Source organism: Lutra lutra, chromosome 9 (genome assembly GCF_902655055.1).
Source record: "Lutra lutra chromosome 9, mLutLut1.2, whole genome shotgun sequence".
Taxonomy (NCBI): domain Eukaryota; kingdom Metazoa; phylum Chordata; class Mammalia; order Carnivora; family Mustelidae; genus Lutra; species Lutra lutra.
In genome coordinates this window covers 74698850-74715571 of record NC_062286.1, presented here as the reverse complement: position 1 = coordinate 74715571, position 16722 = coordinate 74698850, and the positions used below count along the sequence as shown (strand labels likewise).

Genomic DNA, 16722 nt, shown 5'->3' with positions numbered 1-16722 from the left:
ATCAGCACTGCTAACAAAAATAACATGTAAAGTGTCCAAACATAATGAAATTGTCCATAGCCTTTCCGTATAACCTGGATATTTTAATGGCCTCTTCCCCTAAATTCGGGGGTCTATTCTAATTAAATATTAAACTAAATAAAAGAATTATATTGAAACTGAATTATACTGAGACTTAGTAAACCAAGTCTCAAAGTCAAATAGGAATTATTTTTTTAAAGTATTTTAAGGGGGTGACTGGGTGGCTCAGTGGGTTAGGGCCTCTGCCTTCGGCTCAGGTCATGATCCCAGGGTCCTGGGATCGAGCCCCACATCGGGCTCTCTGCTCCGCAGGGAGCCTGCTTCCTCCTCTCTGCCTGCCTCTCTGCCTAGATGTGATTTCTCTCTGTCAAATAAATAAAATATTAAATAAATAAATAAATAAATAAATAAAAAATAAAGTATTTTAAGGACAAAATTAAAGCTTTCCACAGAGATGTCCATTAATATATCATTGATAACACCAGAAACTATAAATAACCTAAAGTTACAAACTAAGAGACTGATCTGGTAGTGAACTGTGGTATATATGAAAATGAGATATTATACATCAAAGCTGATATAAAAATAGCTTTAACATTGAAATAACAGTATGGTTCCAATTTGGGGGTGTGTGTGTTTACACATGCACAGAAAAAAACAGGTACACACCAAAGTGTGAATTGTGGTTATCCACAGAGGGTGGTATTATGGATTCTTTTATTTTGCTTTTTATATGTATTTTCTCATTTTTCTCAATGAACATGTATTACCTGTGAATTCAGGATAATTTGTTTCACTTTGAGATATTAAATAATGAATTTGCAGATTTATTTTTTGAAAAATCTGTGCCCTTTGTTTCAACTGAAATTATTTGAGGTTTGTCTTTATTTTCTTTGAGTACTCTGTATAGAGTTGCTAAAGACTAAGGATAAAGCTAAAAGCCAAGAAAAGCGGCTGGATACTTGGAAAAATTTACCTAAAATGACCAAGAATCAATAGCTAGAAAATAGTTTTTCTTTTTCCCAATCGATTAATTTGTCTTCCATTTTTATTATTATTTTTTTAAGATTTTATTTATTTATTCACAGAACAAGCAGGGGAGTGGCAGAAGGAGAGGGAGAACCAGGCTCCCCACTGATGAGGGAGCCCAATGCAGGACTCGATTCCAAGACCCTGACATCATGACCTGAGCCAAAGGCAGATGCTTAACCAACTGAGCCACACAGGTGCCGGAGTCTTCCATTTTTAAAAGCATGCTGATCCCATTTTCCATGAAGAACTGCTTCCAGTTACTTTGTAACCGCAAGGTCCCAGCAGCTGGGTTTAAAAACAAAGTAAAAAGTGGGCTCATTTTCCAGTCAGTTTCCAGTGATATTTATCAAAATCTGGCTGTAGAAGACTGGATCCATGACCATGTGAATCTAGAAGGCAAGCCGGTTCTTTTCTTGTGGAGAAATTCTCCTTCTGTTGTAATAGGCAGGCATCAGAATCCTTGGCAGGAGTGCAACCTGAATCTGATGAGAGAAGAAGGTGTGAAACTGGCTCGGAGAAGAAGTGGAGGAGGAACAGTCTACCATGATATGGGTAATATCAATTTGACTTTCTTTACAACCAAAAAAAAGTACGACAGAATGCAGAATCTAAAATTAGTTGTGAGTGCTCTGAATGCTGTCCAACCCCAGCTGGATATACAGGCCACCAAAAGATGTGACCTTTTGCTAGATGGACAGTTTAAAATCTCAGGAACAGCTTCTAAGATTGGCCGGACTACTGCGTATCACCATTGCACTTTATTATGTAGTACTGATAGGACCTCATTGTCATCTTTGCTGAAGAGCCCTTACCAAGGGATCAGGAGCAATGCCACTGCAAGCATACCTTCCATAGTAAAAAATCTTTTGGAAAAAGATCCCACTCTGACCTGCGAAGTACTCATGAATGCTATTGCAGCAGAGTATGCTGCTTATCATCAAATTGATAATCATATCAACCTAATAAATCCAACAGATGAGACCCTGTTTCCTGGAATAAATAACAAAGCCAGAGAACTACAGACCTGGGAGTGGATATATGGCAAAACTCCAAAGTTTAGTATAAACACTTCCTTTAATGTATTATATGAACAGTCGCACTTGGAAATTAAAATATTTATAGACATAAAGGATGGAAGGATTGAAATCTGTAATATTGAAGCACCTGATCATTGGTTGCCACTGGAAATATGTGACAAATTAAATTCAAGTTTTATTGGCAGTAAGTTCTGCCCAAATGAAATTACTATGCTAACAAATATTTTACATAGAACATGTCCAGAAGATGATGAACTACACAATAGATGGAATATTCTCTGTGAAAAAATTAAGGGAATAATGTGATTCCAAATAAATTTCTTAATATTAACAATTTTATGAGAAAATAAAATAAGGTACCTTGTATGTCTTTTTTTTTTTTTTTTAAGTAATCTCTACACCCAACATGGGGCTTGAACTCACAACCCTGAGATTGATCAAGAGATAAAGAGTCAAACGCTCTACCAACTGAGCCAGCCAGGCACCCTCATCATATGTCTCTTAAAAAAGACCTAGTCTCGGGGCGCCTGGGTGGCTCAGTGGGTTAAAGTCTCTGCCTTTGGCTCAGGTCATGATCCCAAGGTCCTGGGATCGAACCCCGTATCGAGCCCCACATCGGGCTCTCTGCTCAGCAGGGAGCCTGCTTCCTCCTCTCTCTCTGCCTGCCTCTCTGCCTACTTGTGATCTCTGTCAAATAAATAAATAAAATCTTTAAAAAAAGAAAAAAAAGACCTAGTCTCTTTCAGTGACTATTCGCTGTTAGGAATTGTCACCTAGTCCGTGTTTTCTTAAGTCCTCTTTTTTCAATGATTTTTTTTTTCATCTAGCACACATATATCTGCTCCTTTTTCCGTTACCATCATGGGGGTGTATATGATACTCAATACTATGATCTCTGAGTTCTTTTTCTCACCCCTAAGGAATATAACCCAGGCTTCTTGTCACCTCTGATAATTTAAACTCTAAAATTCTTCCTTTTAATTATACGGTTGACCCTTGAATAGTGGGTTTGAACTGCATGGTTTTAATTACATGTAGATGTTTTACAGTGCTATAAATGTATTTTCTCTTACGATTTTTTTAAAAGATTTTATTTATTTGAGAGAGAGAGCGAGAGATCACAAGTAGGCAGAGAGGCAGGCAGAGAGAGGCGGGGAAGCAGGCTCCCTGCCGAGCAGAGAGCCTGACACAGGGCTCAATCCCAGGGCCTGAGATCATGACCCAAGCTGAAGGCAGAGGCTCAACCCACTGAGCCACCCAGGTGCCCCCACTTATGATTTTTTTTAAATATTTTATTTATCTGAGAGAGCATAAGCAGGGGGAGAGGCAGAGTGAGAGGGAGAAGCAGGCTCCCCGCAGAGCAGGGAGCCCAATGTGGGACTCAATCCCAGGACCCTGAGATCATGACCTGAGCCAAAGGCAGACGCCCAACCGACTGAGCTACCCAGGAGCCCCTCTCTTATGATTTTTAAGTAACATTTTTTCTAGCTTCATTGTAAGAATACAGTATATAATACATACAAAATATGTCTTGATGGTTACTAGTAAGGCTGCTGTTCAGTAGGCTACTAGTTACATTTTGGGGGGAGTCAAAGTTTTATGTGGATTTTCAACTGCCATGGTCAGCACCTCTAACCCCCACATTATTCAAGTATCAGCTGTACTTTCTCATCCACTGTCCTCTCCCATTAAATTAAACCCATTGCACTTTTCTAAGCCCTTAACCCTCAAAATCTCTTGCTTCATCTCCCTTCCTATCCAACCCTGAATTCTTTCAAGTATACTGTCTTATCTTACCAGCATTCTCATTTGCTTTTCTCTCTTGACCTACAATGGCCTTTGTTTTATTATTATTCCATCAGCTGAATTTTTACTTCTGTCATACCCAGATGGCAGGCAATGGTGGAAGAAAATTCACATAATCATGCAAATTAACCCAATTTCATATTTGTATTTATGCTCTATTGGTGTCAGATTCAGTTCCTCTCCATTGACTCCCTCATGCTTCAGAAGCCTTATTCATAAGTGTTTCCACTTTTCTTAAACTCAGAACTCTACTCCTCTTGTCACAAACCTTGACTCATAATTTGACAGTGGAAGCCTTCATAAATGAGCTCCTCCTGCACCCCATTTCCTCTCAACATTTCTCATTCGTTCTCAAATAACACCTTTCCCTTAAGGCTAGTTGTACCTGGATCTTTGTCCTTTCCAAACTTTTTGGGCCTTCTACTATTAAATGTTTATATTTTTTATCTTACATTTTCTGTCTCCACTTACTGGATTCTCACACATAGTGAATGAACATGCTCATGTCTCTTCTCTCCCCAAAATCCCTGCTTAAGGTTTTGTTGTATCTCTACATCTTCTCATTGCCAAATTTCTTCAAAGAGTAACATCGCCGACAACCACTTTGTGTTTTTATAGTTCACTCACATACTCCTCTGATTTCTACAGTATTTGGTGTGTGTTTTCTGAATGCTTACTATGTGCCAGGTACTTTGTAGTTGTTGGATGTTCATGGTGAGTCAAAGAGACTTACTGAGCTCAGGAATTGACAATTTATATATCAAACTCCTTAAAAAATAGAGTAGAAAAATATGTTTTATATAATGTACTAGCACAGATATTATCTATCCCTAACAAGTTTTACAATGCAATGTTTATCCTATACTATTTACTTACTTGACATTCTATATTTGGTTTTATTTCACCTTTTAAAAATGATTTTATCACCATTATTAGGTCAAGACTGGAGTTTAAAAAACATGAGCCTAACACAAACAAATCAGTATATAATTATAAGGCAAGAAAAGCCCAGGTAGTTAAAACAGACAATAATAGGGGCTACCTACCTAGAGCTATCAGGGAGAGGACATTGAAATGGAGACCTGAAAAATGAGAAGCAGCCAAGCAGAGTGGAATGGGGAGGAGAGCATTCTCAGTTTTGTCAGTTATTTATTGCCTCTTAACAAACCACTCCAAAACTTGGTGGCTTAAAACAACATTTATTTTATTATAAATCTACAATTTGAGCTTTCATGGGGATAGTGCGTATGATCCAGTGGCATAGGCTAGGACAGCCTAAAGAGTTGGAAATACCTGTTTCAAGATGGCTCACATGGCTGGCAAGTTGGTGCTGGCAGTTGCCTGGGAACTCAGCTGGACCTATGGGTTGAGGGCTTCAATTCCTTTCCACTTGGGCCTAATCAAGGCTGCCTGAACTTCCTCACAGCATGGTAGCGGGATTCCCAGAACAAGTGACTCAAGAAAGCCTAACAGAAATGATTTCCTTTTATATCTTATCCTGGAAGCAACTTGTATAGTCTCACGTGCACCCAAATCCAAGAGGAGAGAACATCGATAACCACCTCTTCATGGGAGGAATGTCAAAGTCATTATAAAAATTATTACTGGGTCTGAGAGATCTTATTACAAACATTTTTCTACACTTGATCTTAGCCAAAAGGCCGAGAAGCGATTGCAAACATTTTTCTAAAGTATACTCTACCACACAACAGCACTCAGAGAGCCCTAAAGCAGGTAAAAGGTTATTGCAAAGGAAGTATAAGCAAATTGAAGTGTGAGAACAAGGGGGAGAATGGAGCAAGATGGGGATGGAGAGAAAAGAGACCAGATCATGTAGCGACAGATAGCCCAAGGTAGACATAGATCTTATTTTAAGTGCAATGATACTGCAGTTGTTATAGACTCTTCTGTCTGCTCTGTGGAGAATGGATTGGAGGAAGAGAAGACAGGAAGCAGAAAGCCTTTTAGGAGACTACTGCAGGAATCCCAGCAGAGGTAATGCTGGCAGTATCCGTGGAGAGATGCTGACATTGTGTTAAGCCTTTGTCAAAAATTAAGGATGACTTCCATTTTCAGGACAAGGTTTCATTCTGATTCCTTTTTTTTTTTTTTAAGATTTTATTTATTTATTTGACAGATCACAAGCAGGCAGAGAGGCAGGCAGAGAGAGAGGAGGAAGCAGGCTCCCTGCCGAGCAGAGAGCCCGATTCGGGGCTCGATCCCAGGACTCTGAGATCATGACCTGAGCCGAAGGCAGTGGCTTAACCCACTGAGCCACCCAGGCGCCCCTCATTCTGATTCCTTTTAAAGGGAAACAACAAAGCAGTGTATATTAGTTTGCTAGGGCTGCCATAACAAAATACCACAGATTATGTGGCTTAAATAATAAAAATATATTTTCTCACAGTTCTGGAGGCCAGGAAGTCCAAGATCAAAGTGCTAAATGGGTTTGGTGTCTCCTGTGGCCTCTCCCCTTGGCCTGTAGATAGCTGCCTTCTTGCTGTATCCTCACATGGTCTTTCTATTATCAGACAGGGGGCCAGTTCCAAACTCACCGCTCCAAAGGCAATACTTGGTGGAAAAGGAAAGGTTGCTTTATTGAAGAAGTTGGCAACGTGGAAAAATGGGAGATTAAGGTCTCAAAGACCTTCTTTCCTGTCTAGGGGAAATACATTTTTAAAAGGGAAGGTGCAGGAAATGGCGAGGGGTGCTATGTGAGAAGAAGTTGGTGCTCAGCAGTTAATCATCGGTCCTCTAAAAATCTTACAGAATCCTCTGCTCTGTCAATAGTCAAGGCTCCTAAGTGTCTCTCAGTAAAGGATGCCCCTGCAGCCCAATGAGCCATATCCTGGCAAGGCAGTATAGACTCCTCCCCCTGTACCAGGAATCAAGGCTCCCATATGTCTCTTACTGAGGATGCCCTGGTCAGTGGTGGCTATTTTTGAGTGTGGTCAAGCCTTATCTTCTGGAAAGTCTGGTTCTTTGTTCCTCAAGTTCCTCAGTGTGCAGGATCTTAAAGGAAGTAGGTTAGTACTGCTATAAACTGGGATTTAGGACAGCAAGCAAGAAGTGCATAAGCTTGAAGCACATTAACCTTTAACACCAACTGGGGTGCTGTTAGGTTTCCTCTGAGTGTACATATCTATGTCAAAATTTCCACTTCCACTTCCTTATAAGGACACCAATCTTACTAGATTAGGGTCTACTCTAAAGACATCATTTTAACTCTATAACTCTTTGAAGACCTTACCTCCAAATACAGTTATATTCTGAGGTACTGGGGGTTAGGATTTTAACACGTGAATTTAGCTCTTATGAGCTCTCTTCTTGTAACTGAGTGGATCCACATCTCACCCCTTTTTTTATGATGAAGAGGAGGGATAGGAGTGGACACACAGGGTTTTGCCTGTAACTGGTTCTCTCAGTGTGGGAGTGGAATAAGTGAAGAGGATTTTACTTTTCAAGGGGCTCCTGGGACAAACATAATTGGCAGTCTAACCATTCTTCATTTGAGTCAGGTTTCATAGGCAGGTCCTTCTGTTCTTCTCCAGCAATACTAAATGGCAAATAAACAATTTTGAAGAGATTTCTCAGAGGCATACTTTTTATGCATTATATTTGCTGCAATGTGTTAAAATTGCTTTCCAAGAAAGGTATAAAAACCTGGCAGGATATGCTTTGGGGCAATAAAGCACTTGTGCTTTTCTGATACCATTTGTTTCTTAAAAGCGAGAATATCATCAGGTGAAAGGTGATAAAGACTTCAAGTTCCAAAAGGGAAATTTAACAAACATCACCTGGAATAGAAAAGGTATGTTTTGCAGTGAGAGTCCACAGAATTTTCTGATTGCTTCCATATGAGGATAAAGGAGATGAGGAATCAAGAATGATTCCTAGATTTCTTATTTGAGCAACTGGATGGATGCTCCCATACCATTCCCAGTGGGGGAATGTGTTTCTAAAGTTCGGTTGCAGCATCCTGTATTTGAAATGACTGTGTGCTTCTGAAATGCCAGAAAAAAATGCCAAATAGGCCGCAGAATTTATAGGATCACAGCTCCAAGGAAAGTTTTGGCTTAATTTATATATTTAGGAGGTGACAGCATATACATAGTATTTTAAGTCATGAAAATGGACACTTGTGAATCTTTATATTCATCTTAAAGCATAAGTGTTTAACACCTGAGTCCCCCCACTCTTTGAGGAATTCTCCAACTTAAAAAACCTTACTGCAAGGCAGAACCCACCTGTTAGAGATGTCAAAAGGATGTGACTGCAGTTGAGCCCTGAACTGGATATGGGCAATCAGAGGCTCTTTACACCCTCCCCATCCTTGGAATGTGTGTTCTGCCCAGTGCTCCCACACTGGAAGCCACTTCATGCACTCGGCTTTGAGAGAGTAATATGGTACTGAGACTATCCAGATTGTGTATGTGACTTGTATCCCATCAAGGTCTCCATGAATTCTTGACCCTCTCTCCACGGCATGTGTGGAGATTACTTATCTTGTAGCCACCCATTCTTCCATAAAGTTTACAGTTTTCTCACACAGTTCTTGCACATTTCTTGATGTATTTAATAAGTAACTTGCATATGGTAGTCTTCTAATGTTTTAGTTGGATCTGGGGATAGGTTTCAAATATCTAGAATAATGGATGCATTATTGCTTTATCCTTACTATAAATAATGGATAGGTGCTCTTCCTTAAATATCAGTACCTCTCAGGCAGTCTCCCTATGTAGGTTGGTTAACCCAAAGTTAATTTCATAGGGTTGTGACTGCTGAATCTCTATAGTGATAGATTCACATGCTCTAGAAGAAATCAAGAGTGGTTATTTTAACATAAAAAGGAGGAGGTCTAATACATGTTCTCCCCTGAATGGAAAGCCCTTCTACTTCCACATCCTGATAGGCACCTGGAAAAATAAGCTACAATACTTTGCAGAAAGTAACTTCTGATTAAGTCCAACACTTGCTCTCCTGAGACCCTGAATTTCCATATGAAAAAGCTTGACAAACTGCCTTGAGACTTTTCAGGTTCAGCATTATCAGCACCTGAACCTGAAAATATTAAACAAAAACATTAGGAACTTTTCTGGAATCCCTTGTTGGTCTTTTATGTCAACTCAGTCAGGTGACTGCTGGCTCCCAGAGGTAAAACATAAACCTGGTGTCCAAGTCACCCAGGACCACTCTGCCTGACCTTATTCCCATGGCTTCTACCTGGCTTTGGTCCTACAAACACTATTTAATCTTGAAGGTAATCTTCGGTCTTCTCCAGATATGATGTTTACGTGCATGTATTCCCCAACACGAGTACTTCTATTTCCCTCCACTGGCTTAGCTTATTCTTTAAGCTTCTGGACTGCCCGTTATTCCTACCTTTATCCCCAACCCCAGCCTATCTCCACGGAACCTAGTCTTCATCCCCAACCAGTCAACTGGCATCTGGATGGATAAGCTTACCCAGAACAGTTGATTATAAGCTGCAAAGCTTTACAAATGTGCCAACCAAGGTTGAATAAGCAGCAAAATGTATCTGCATAACTAAGCAGGTTGATTTGCCTTTATGGAGTAAAGTGATACTGGATAAATGAGTGTTGGTGAATTTCTAACAGGGACACGTAATTGTAATAAAATTAACATTTTTTTCCTGGTTATTAGACCCACAAGCCCATCTGCCTCTTAAAAGAATACTCTAATCCATGATTTTTCCTCCCAGATGCTAAACTCCTGGGGCAAGATTAACGTCCAATTCATTTTCATAATTGGTGCTCATTATTTATTGATTCATTCTCCAACAGTCAAATAAGAGAAAGCTAGTAAAATGTTCAAATTAACCTTGTGACTGGAAATGCTGTAAATCTACTGAATAATGTATTTATAAAAATATTTAGGATTGGTTACATAACTGAAAAATGGATCCATAAATTAGTAGAAATGTAAAAATTTATTGTTAAATTCATAATTATAGGAATGATCTGTCCAAAGTAACAAAATCAATATTCACTTAAAATAGAAATATATAATGCAAATTAAGCTGCTACCCATCATATTTTTTTTGTGTGCTTATTATGAAAAATGTCCACTGTTGTTTCATGACATGGTCTTAAATCAAAATCACAATATCCAAGGGAAAAACGACTCTAAGAAAGGAAGAAAAAAGAGGTTTTTTTTTTAATTAAAGATACCCACAGCCATGTTGTTAAAATGATACAAAAAGAGTATAGCATACTCATAAGACTATATCCTACCTGTGGTTTCTTAAAATAGTCAAGTCCCCTTCCAATCTTAATCATCCATCCATTATTAAACCTATTGAAATAGTATACAGTATTATATTCCAGAAATTTAGATCAGACAGTTATCAAAGGTGTAGTGTAGCAAGCACCAGCAACATTTCCTCCTAACAAAGAAAATCACTTTCTGCAGTGCCATGAGTTGAACCAAACCAGGGGTTACTCATGGGCTATGTCTACAATGAAATAAAAATATCCAAAGAAACCATTAATTGATTTGATTAGCCAGTAACAAGTGTGACAATTCAATTAAATCTTACTCTTGAATTTCAGATTTCTGACAAATCCTTCCTGTTTCGCTACATGTGTTCAGGCAGACTATAGTGTGTTACAGGGGTTCCCCTACCTAGAGATGGAGGACATAAGCAAGAAGAGCTCTGGATCCTGACCTCTGCTTCAACCACAGCACTGCATTTTCACCTGCTCTGCACTTAGGTTGTGCTTAAGTTTTCATTAAAACTAAGGGTGCAGTTACTATAAACATATGAAAGCCACTGTGCTAAATAGAGGAACACACTACTAAAATACCTGCATATACTGTTTCCTTCTAGACACTGTCGCATACTATCACACCTATGAGATTATTTAATAAACTGTAAGAATACTAAAATCATCAGAATATTAAATATTATCACCAGAAAATTATTCCAATACCATAACACTACATACTTGAATAGAAAAGTACTTCCTCTTCTGACATGAAATAGAACACGTAAACTTTATTCCATTATGAATACCATTATGAACTCAGACATAATAAGCCAGATTTTTTTTCCTCAAAAGTGAAAAGATACTAAAATTGAGCTTTACTTAAAATTTTACTAAACTGAATATTTATATACAATTATATAAGTGTATTAAAAGAAATAAAAATAAGTATTTTCAACAGCATAAAAATTAAAATATTGGTATACACTAACCTAATTTCTCGGTCATGAACTGAAGAAGAATATTCTATTTCCAACAGCACCCCATGATTCTGGAGTGACTCTTTTATTTCTTGCAGACCACTACTTTGCTGCTGTTTCCCACTACCCTGTTAACAGGAAAAATATAATTTTCTGTTCAGTTATTAGTATTTTAAATCATTATTAAGCTGTGCAATGTGTATCATGGATGAATTAAAATGGGAAAGATTCTATACTAGTTTCAAAGTCTATTAACCAGAGTATGAAGCAGTTTAATACCACCTGTTTTTTTTTTTGTTTTGTTTTTTTTTTTAAAGATTTTATTTATTTATTTTACAGAGAGAGAGAGAGAGAGAGAGAGAGATCACAAGTAGGCAGAGAGGCAGACAGAGAGAGAGGGGGAAGCAGGCTCCTCACTGAGCAAAGAGCCCGATGCGGGGCTTGATCCCAGGACCCTGAGATCGTGACCTGAACTGAAGGCAGAGGCTTAACCCACTGAACCACCCAGGTGCCCCTAATAGCACTTGTTTTTATGAAAATGTTTTTTCCTAATGTGTACATAACACCATTCTGTCCCTTTTCCTAAAATGTGTTTTAGTAATGCTGTTTAGTTATTCAGATGGGGCTGCTTTCTTTTCAAATTAATCCTAGGAATCTGGTTTATTTGGAAGCATTCCTATTTAAGTCAAAATCAAGATGGAAATGCTCACTATCATGCTATGATCCACCCAAAGGCCAATACAATAAATCAAGAAAAAGAGACAAAATTACCTATAGTGCAGGCATGTGATCATCTCCTGGAACATGTAAAAGACTAAACTGACGAGCTACTTGAATCTGAGAATTTAGCAAAGTGGCCAAACCAAGGTAAAACAAAACCAGAAAAAAATCAACAATATTTCTTGGCAGGTATTTTAGGCCTATTGTTAGATAATTCCCAAAGAAATAGTTCTAGCTGAAGTGTGTCCACATTTTCCTTACTCAAACTACATCTCGTAACTGAATAAAGTTAACGAAGAAAGTAAATGCTTCCAGATACCTACTTCATCCAGAGAGGTGAGAAGATGAATAGTTTTTACTTTACATGGTTTCTTAATAAGCATCTCACAAAATCGAAGAAAGTTATATAGCTGAAAGACATTGGGACAGGTTATTAACTCATACATTTTAAATAACATTTCATCGTACTTTTGTACACTTCACTTACCTGATGAATCTGCCTAATATAAGGATCTTGTATCCAAACTTCTGTAACTGTTTCATTAAGGTATTTTTGAAAAAGCGACTCATAACTGAAACCTGTTGCATTCTCTTCTATTTTAATCTGCTCGTGATATTTTCCATCTACAAAACAATAATTGTTTCAATAATAATTTCAATAATAAAATAATAATAAAGATCAATAATAAAATAATAATAAAATCAGCGACCATTTATTTTCTTTTTACACATATTTACATACAGTGATTAATCAGGATCAGGTACGAGTTCATTTTCTTAACTTCTCCACTCAGCAAACATATCTGAATACCTACTACAGATATACGAGGGGTAATATAAGATGCTATACACAGAGATAAATAAGGCAAACAATTCCGTAAGTGACTTCTATCTTCATGGAGACCAAGTAGGAAAGTTCCAGAGATTTCCTGGAACATATTCTTGAGTCGAACCCTATAGACCAGGCAGTTGATTCAAGAGAAGCCTAGATGTATGATAGCTGACATTCTGTCACCGTGAGTAGAACCGTAAGCTAGAACTCAGGGGCTACCTTGTCCTCTTCAGATTTAAGTCTTTTTATATCCTCAATTTAATAGCTAAAGTATGAAACATGTAAATGCAGTATTATATGGAATTTAGAAGTCTTTCTTAGAACTTACAGAGAATATTTTACGCAGAAATTCATAGCACTTCTTAACAACCCAAGCCAATGACTAGGATGCCACAGGATCAGTAAAATAGTTCCACTGTTTTTGTTCCTTCCAAATGAACAATTATTTAATTCATTATCACAGACCCTTAAGATTTTTTAACAATATGACCTCTAATGGCAGTTCCTAATTTATATGATGGTTGCATATTTAAAGTTTATTTAAAAACCAGAAGTTTGGATTCTGTTCCTAATGTTTCCACAAATATAATATTTGCAACTATGCATCAGTTTTCAAGCCAATGTATTCAAAACACAATGCTGATGGTACTATATTTCACCCATGTTCTAAAAGGAAATTTCATTGTACATTTCAATTTAGGGTGAAGAAAACACTATTTTATTCCAACCCAACAGATGAGCTCGGGGAGGGAGATACCCATGGTATGGGCTCATACAGAATACTAGGAAGGTGGGTGGGGGGTTGCTGTATAAGGACAGTGAAGAAGAGCAGCTGAGGGCTGGAGCCACTGATGTGTTGTGTTTTTTTTTAATGGATCTTTTGAAGATTTTACTTATTTATTTATTTATTTAGAGCAGGGTGCGGGGAGGGGCAGAGGGAGAGAGAATCTTAAGCAGACTCTATGCTGCCTGCACACAGAGCCCAACACAGGGCTCAGTCTCACAACCCTGAGATCAAGACCTGAGCTGAAACCAAGGATAAGACTACTAAGTAGAGAAGGACACCTACGGCATCTCTAGTCATTAGGAATACTTAACTCCTGAAATGTTTTGATTCACAGCAAAATCCTAAAGAGGTCCCAAGAGTTTCTTTAGCTACTTCGACATTTTGGTCCTTTTCTAAAGGAAAATACAAATAAAATATAGGATTTACATTCCCTATTTCTGTGCAGTATCCTTTCAACTGCAGTTCACACTAAGCTTCATGGGGATCTGTGAATTCCTTAAAGGAGCATGCAGAGTTTGCAGTATGTATAGCTCTCATCAGATTCTCAACAGGGTATGTGAAAACCACCTCCCCCCGGGATCCCCCAAAAAAGGTTAAGAATAGATTATGTATAGGGAAGTGGAAATGCAGAGTAAACCTCTAGGCTTAAACAGTCCAGACCACAAAGAGTTCCAAAAGGCAGAGCCAAAAACAAGGCAGGAAATGGGCTTTGTTGCAACAGCTTATAGACAAATTCTGTAAATCAGCCTCTTTACCTTCTTTTTCTTGATCCAAGTATTTCTTCACTATTTCTGCTCTATCCATGTAGCCAGTAATTTGCTTTCTGAGATTAGATTTCTTTGTGTCATCTTTGGTGCCTACAAATTTAAAAATACATTCTCAAATTTCCAAAGAGTTTTTCTAGTTAGTACAGGCATTATTTCCAGTTTCTCAAGTCTTCTACAAATTTCCTATCCTTAGACATGGTTTGTTTGCCTCAGTCCTAAAATGCACAAATGGGCTCAAATTTGCCCTGATCACACAAGACCTTCATTTTTTACACTAAGCCTCTAAAACAGCTTTATATAGGAGTCGAGATTCTGAAATTGTGCCTCACTGGCAGGGACCCCAAATTTGGAGAGGTGACAAAGGGGGCTTATCACATGTCAAACCTGAGTCTGATAACTATTTTGTCTAATCAACCACAAGCCTGAAATCTTAGCATAATCAAAACACAGCAAACAATATCTATCTTTCTTCCACCAAACCAGCTTCTCTTTCAGACTTCCCCATTATAGTTCATGTTCAATCATTTTCCCAGCCACCCCAAAAATGTAAGGTATTTTTAAAATATACATTATCAATAAAATCTTACCCCAAGCCCCACCCCCCAAAACCCAGTCACCAACTCACTTCTAGTTTCTTCATTCCGTCCTTTTGATATTGCTTATATTTTCCATAATAATTTCATTTTTAAACTCCCATCAGTTTATTCTCTATAGTTACGAGTCTGTTTCTTGGTTTGCCTCCCTTTTTTTTTTTTTTTTTTTGCTTGTTTGTTTCTTAAATTCCACATAGAATCAGCAGAGCACACTGGAGCAAAACTGTGATTCTCCTGACTCAGATTCCCAGAGTGCCAGAACTTGAGCAGTGTTCCAACAAACAAATCCTAAAACACCAGAACTTTAGCAGGGCTCCACCTGACCAATAGGGTACACTGTCTTTTTGGCAGTCAGTATACCTGAGTCTTTAAAACTCTGGGTTCCAAATGTGACCCAACTAATTGTGGTAGAACTGAAAAGCTTAATGTTATGCTGCAAATGAGAATGATATCACCTCCTACTTTATAGGGCAATTGTAGGGATGAAACAAGATCATGATTTTGATGTACTCCGCACAGTGCCACCACTCAGCACTTATAAATGATAATTACTCTTATCATCACCATCATTATCATCATCAAATGAGCTTTCCCAAAGCAGTTTTATAGTTCTTTTTTTTTGGTTGGATTTTGAGAGAGTATGGGCACGGAGGAGTGGGGGGAGGGGCAGAAGGAGAAGCAGAGTCTCAGCTAGCTGTGTGTGGAACCCAGTGGGCTGCTCTATCTCAGACGCTTAACCAACTGAGTCACCCAGACGCTCCTGTAGTTTTACAGATCTGACCAAAGCACCCCACTCTCTGCTGTCTTTTCAAAGCTTCTGTAACACTTACCCTAAAAGGCACAATGGGGAGATCTTAGACCAGACTGGGAGCCCCAGAGGGTGTGGAGCAGGGGCCAGTCTAAAATCAGTTTAATACCTAATTACTGGGTGTCTACTACAGGCCAGGGATTGTACTAGCTGTTAATGGTTGTTTGGGTACTTCTCAAAATTGAATAACTATGGGACAGATAAAGTCTCGCTGCCCCACCCACAATCCTATGCATTTCTCCCACTGAAATTCAGTACACACGTTTCTTACAAATGTTTTTTCTTTTACCGCTACATGATTTTATTTTTGTTTACTTCTAACCAAAATGTCTAAACAGAAAAGTACTCATAGTGTAATGAACACCCTTATTACCCATCATGTAGATTTGCCACATTTTGCCACATTTGCTCCAACTGTTGTTTTTTTTTTTTTTTTTTTTCTTAAAATTAAATTTAGCCATCATGACAAATTCTTCCCAGGACACTTCAGTCTACATCTCTAAAAACCAAAGACCGTTTTCAAAAATACCATACTGCTTAACAAAGTCAGTAATTTGAGCGTAACCCAATCCATATTCAAACTTTCCAAACTGATCCAAAAATGTATTTTACATTTTGCTCAAAACTAGTCCTATGAAAGTTTATATATTACATTTTATTCTGTCTCATTAAAATCGAGAGTACTGTCCCTCTTATTTGATGACATCTATTAAAGATATAAAAGAAACCAGTCCACTTCTTCTGTAGAATATCCACCTTCTGTATTTGCTTCCTTTCACAGAAAGGATCTTTAACTTTCACTCCGCCCCAGATACCAAGGGATCCAGTTCCTTTTTTCTAATCCTCTCTCCACGGCTCCCTGCTCACCTCTCAGAACCTGCATGAGCAGGTCTATCCCCTCTTGGTAACAAACCAGAGCCTGTTGGTACCGGGACTCCGAGTCTAGCTCCACCGCCCGCTTTAACACGGTGAACGCAGCCACGCTCTGGGTATCCACCTCCCTCCCGGACTTCGCCATAGCTCCGAAACTCTCCTCCGCCCCCAAACCCAAACAGAGCCGAGCCAGCCGGTCGCGCTTCCGGGGGCGAGCACGTGACACCAGCGCGCCTGCG

General features: G+C 38.6%; 1 protein-coding gene and 1 pseudogene across 7 annotated transcripts; both read right to left on the bottom strand.

The window, feature by feature from the left end:
- Positions 1-1159: 1159 nt before the first annotated feature.
- MITD1 (microtubule interacting and trafficking domain containing 1) lies at positions 1160-16704 on the bottom strand. Of its 7 annotated transcripts, none has more exons than XM_047746229.1 (8): positions 16478-16701; positions 14198-14299; positions 12311-12447; positions 12147-12233; positions 11116-11231; positions 10151-10211; positions 8873-8957; positions 1161-1535 (listed from the first exon to the last, which is right to left on the bottom strand). In XM_047746229.1, the coding sequence occupies exons 1-8, from the start codon at positions 16626-16628 to the stop codon at positions 1369-1371; spliced, it is 906 nt and encodes a 301-aa protein (XP_047602185.1). In that variant the 5' UTR covers positions 16629-16701; the 3' UTR covers positions 1161-1368. The 7 variants fall into 7 exon arrangements, 5 of the variants coding, with proteins under 5 accessions (XP_047602186.1, XP_047602185.1, XP_047602188.1 ...); XR_007130202.1 differs by having other exon boundaries at positions 1407-1535; positions 8772-8957; XR_007130203.1 differs by lacking the exon at positions 8873-8957 and adding an exon at positions 6302-7693 and having other exon boundaries at positions 1446-1535; positions 16478-16700.
- On the bottom strand, positions 5442-5569 carry LOC125110088 (uncharacterized; annotated as a pseudogene).
- Positions 16705-16722: the final 18 nt, after the last annotated feature.

What these genes read in the sequence shown, in the direction of transcription:
- MITD1 (XM_047746229.1), bottom strand. Translation starts at nt 16,628, where the DNA reads ATGGCGAAGTCCGGGAGGGAGGTGGATACCCAGAGCGTGGCTGCGTTC. An exon ending in ATATTAGGCAGATTCATCAG is followed by an intron (nt 12,234 to 12,310) that starts GTAAGTGAAGTG and finishes AATGTCTTTCAG; the next exon opens with CTATATAACTTTCTTCGATT. An exon ending in AAATTCAGGGTCTCAGGAGA is followed by an intron (nt 1,536 to 8,872) that starts GCAAGTGTTGGA and finishes TTCTCTCATCAG; the next exon opens with ATTCAGGTTGCACTCCTGCC.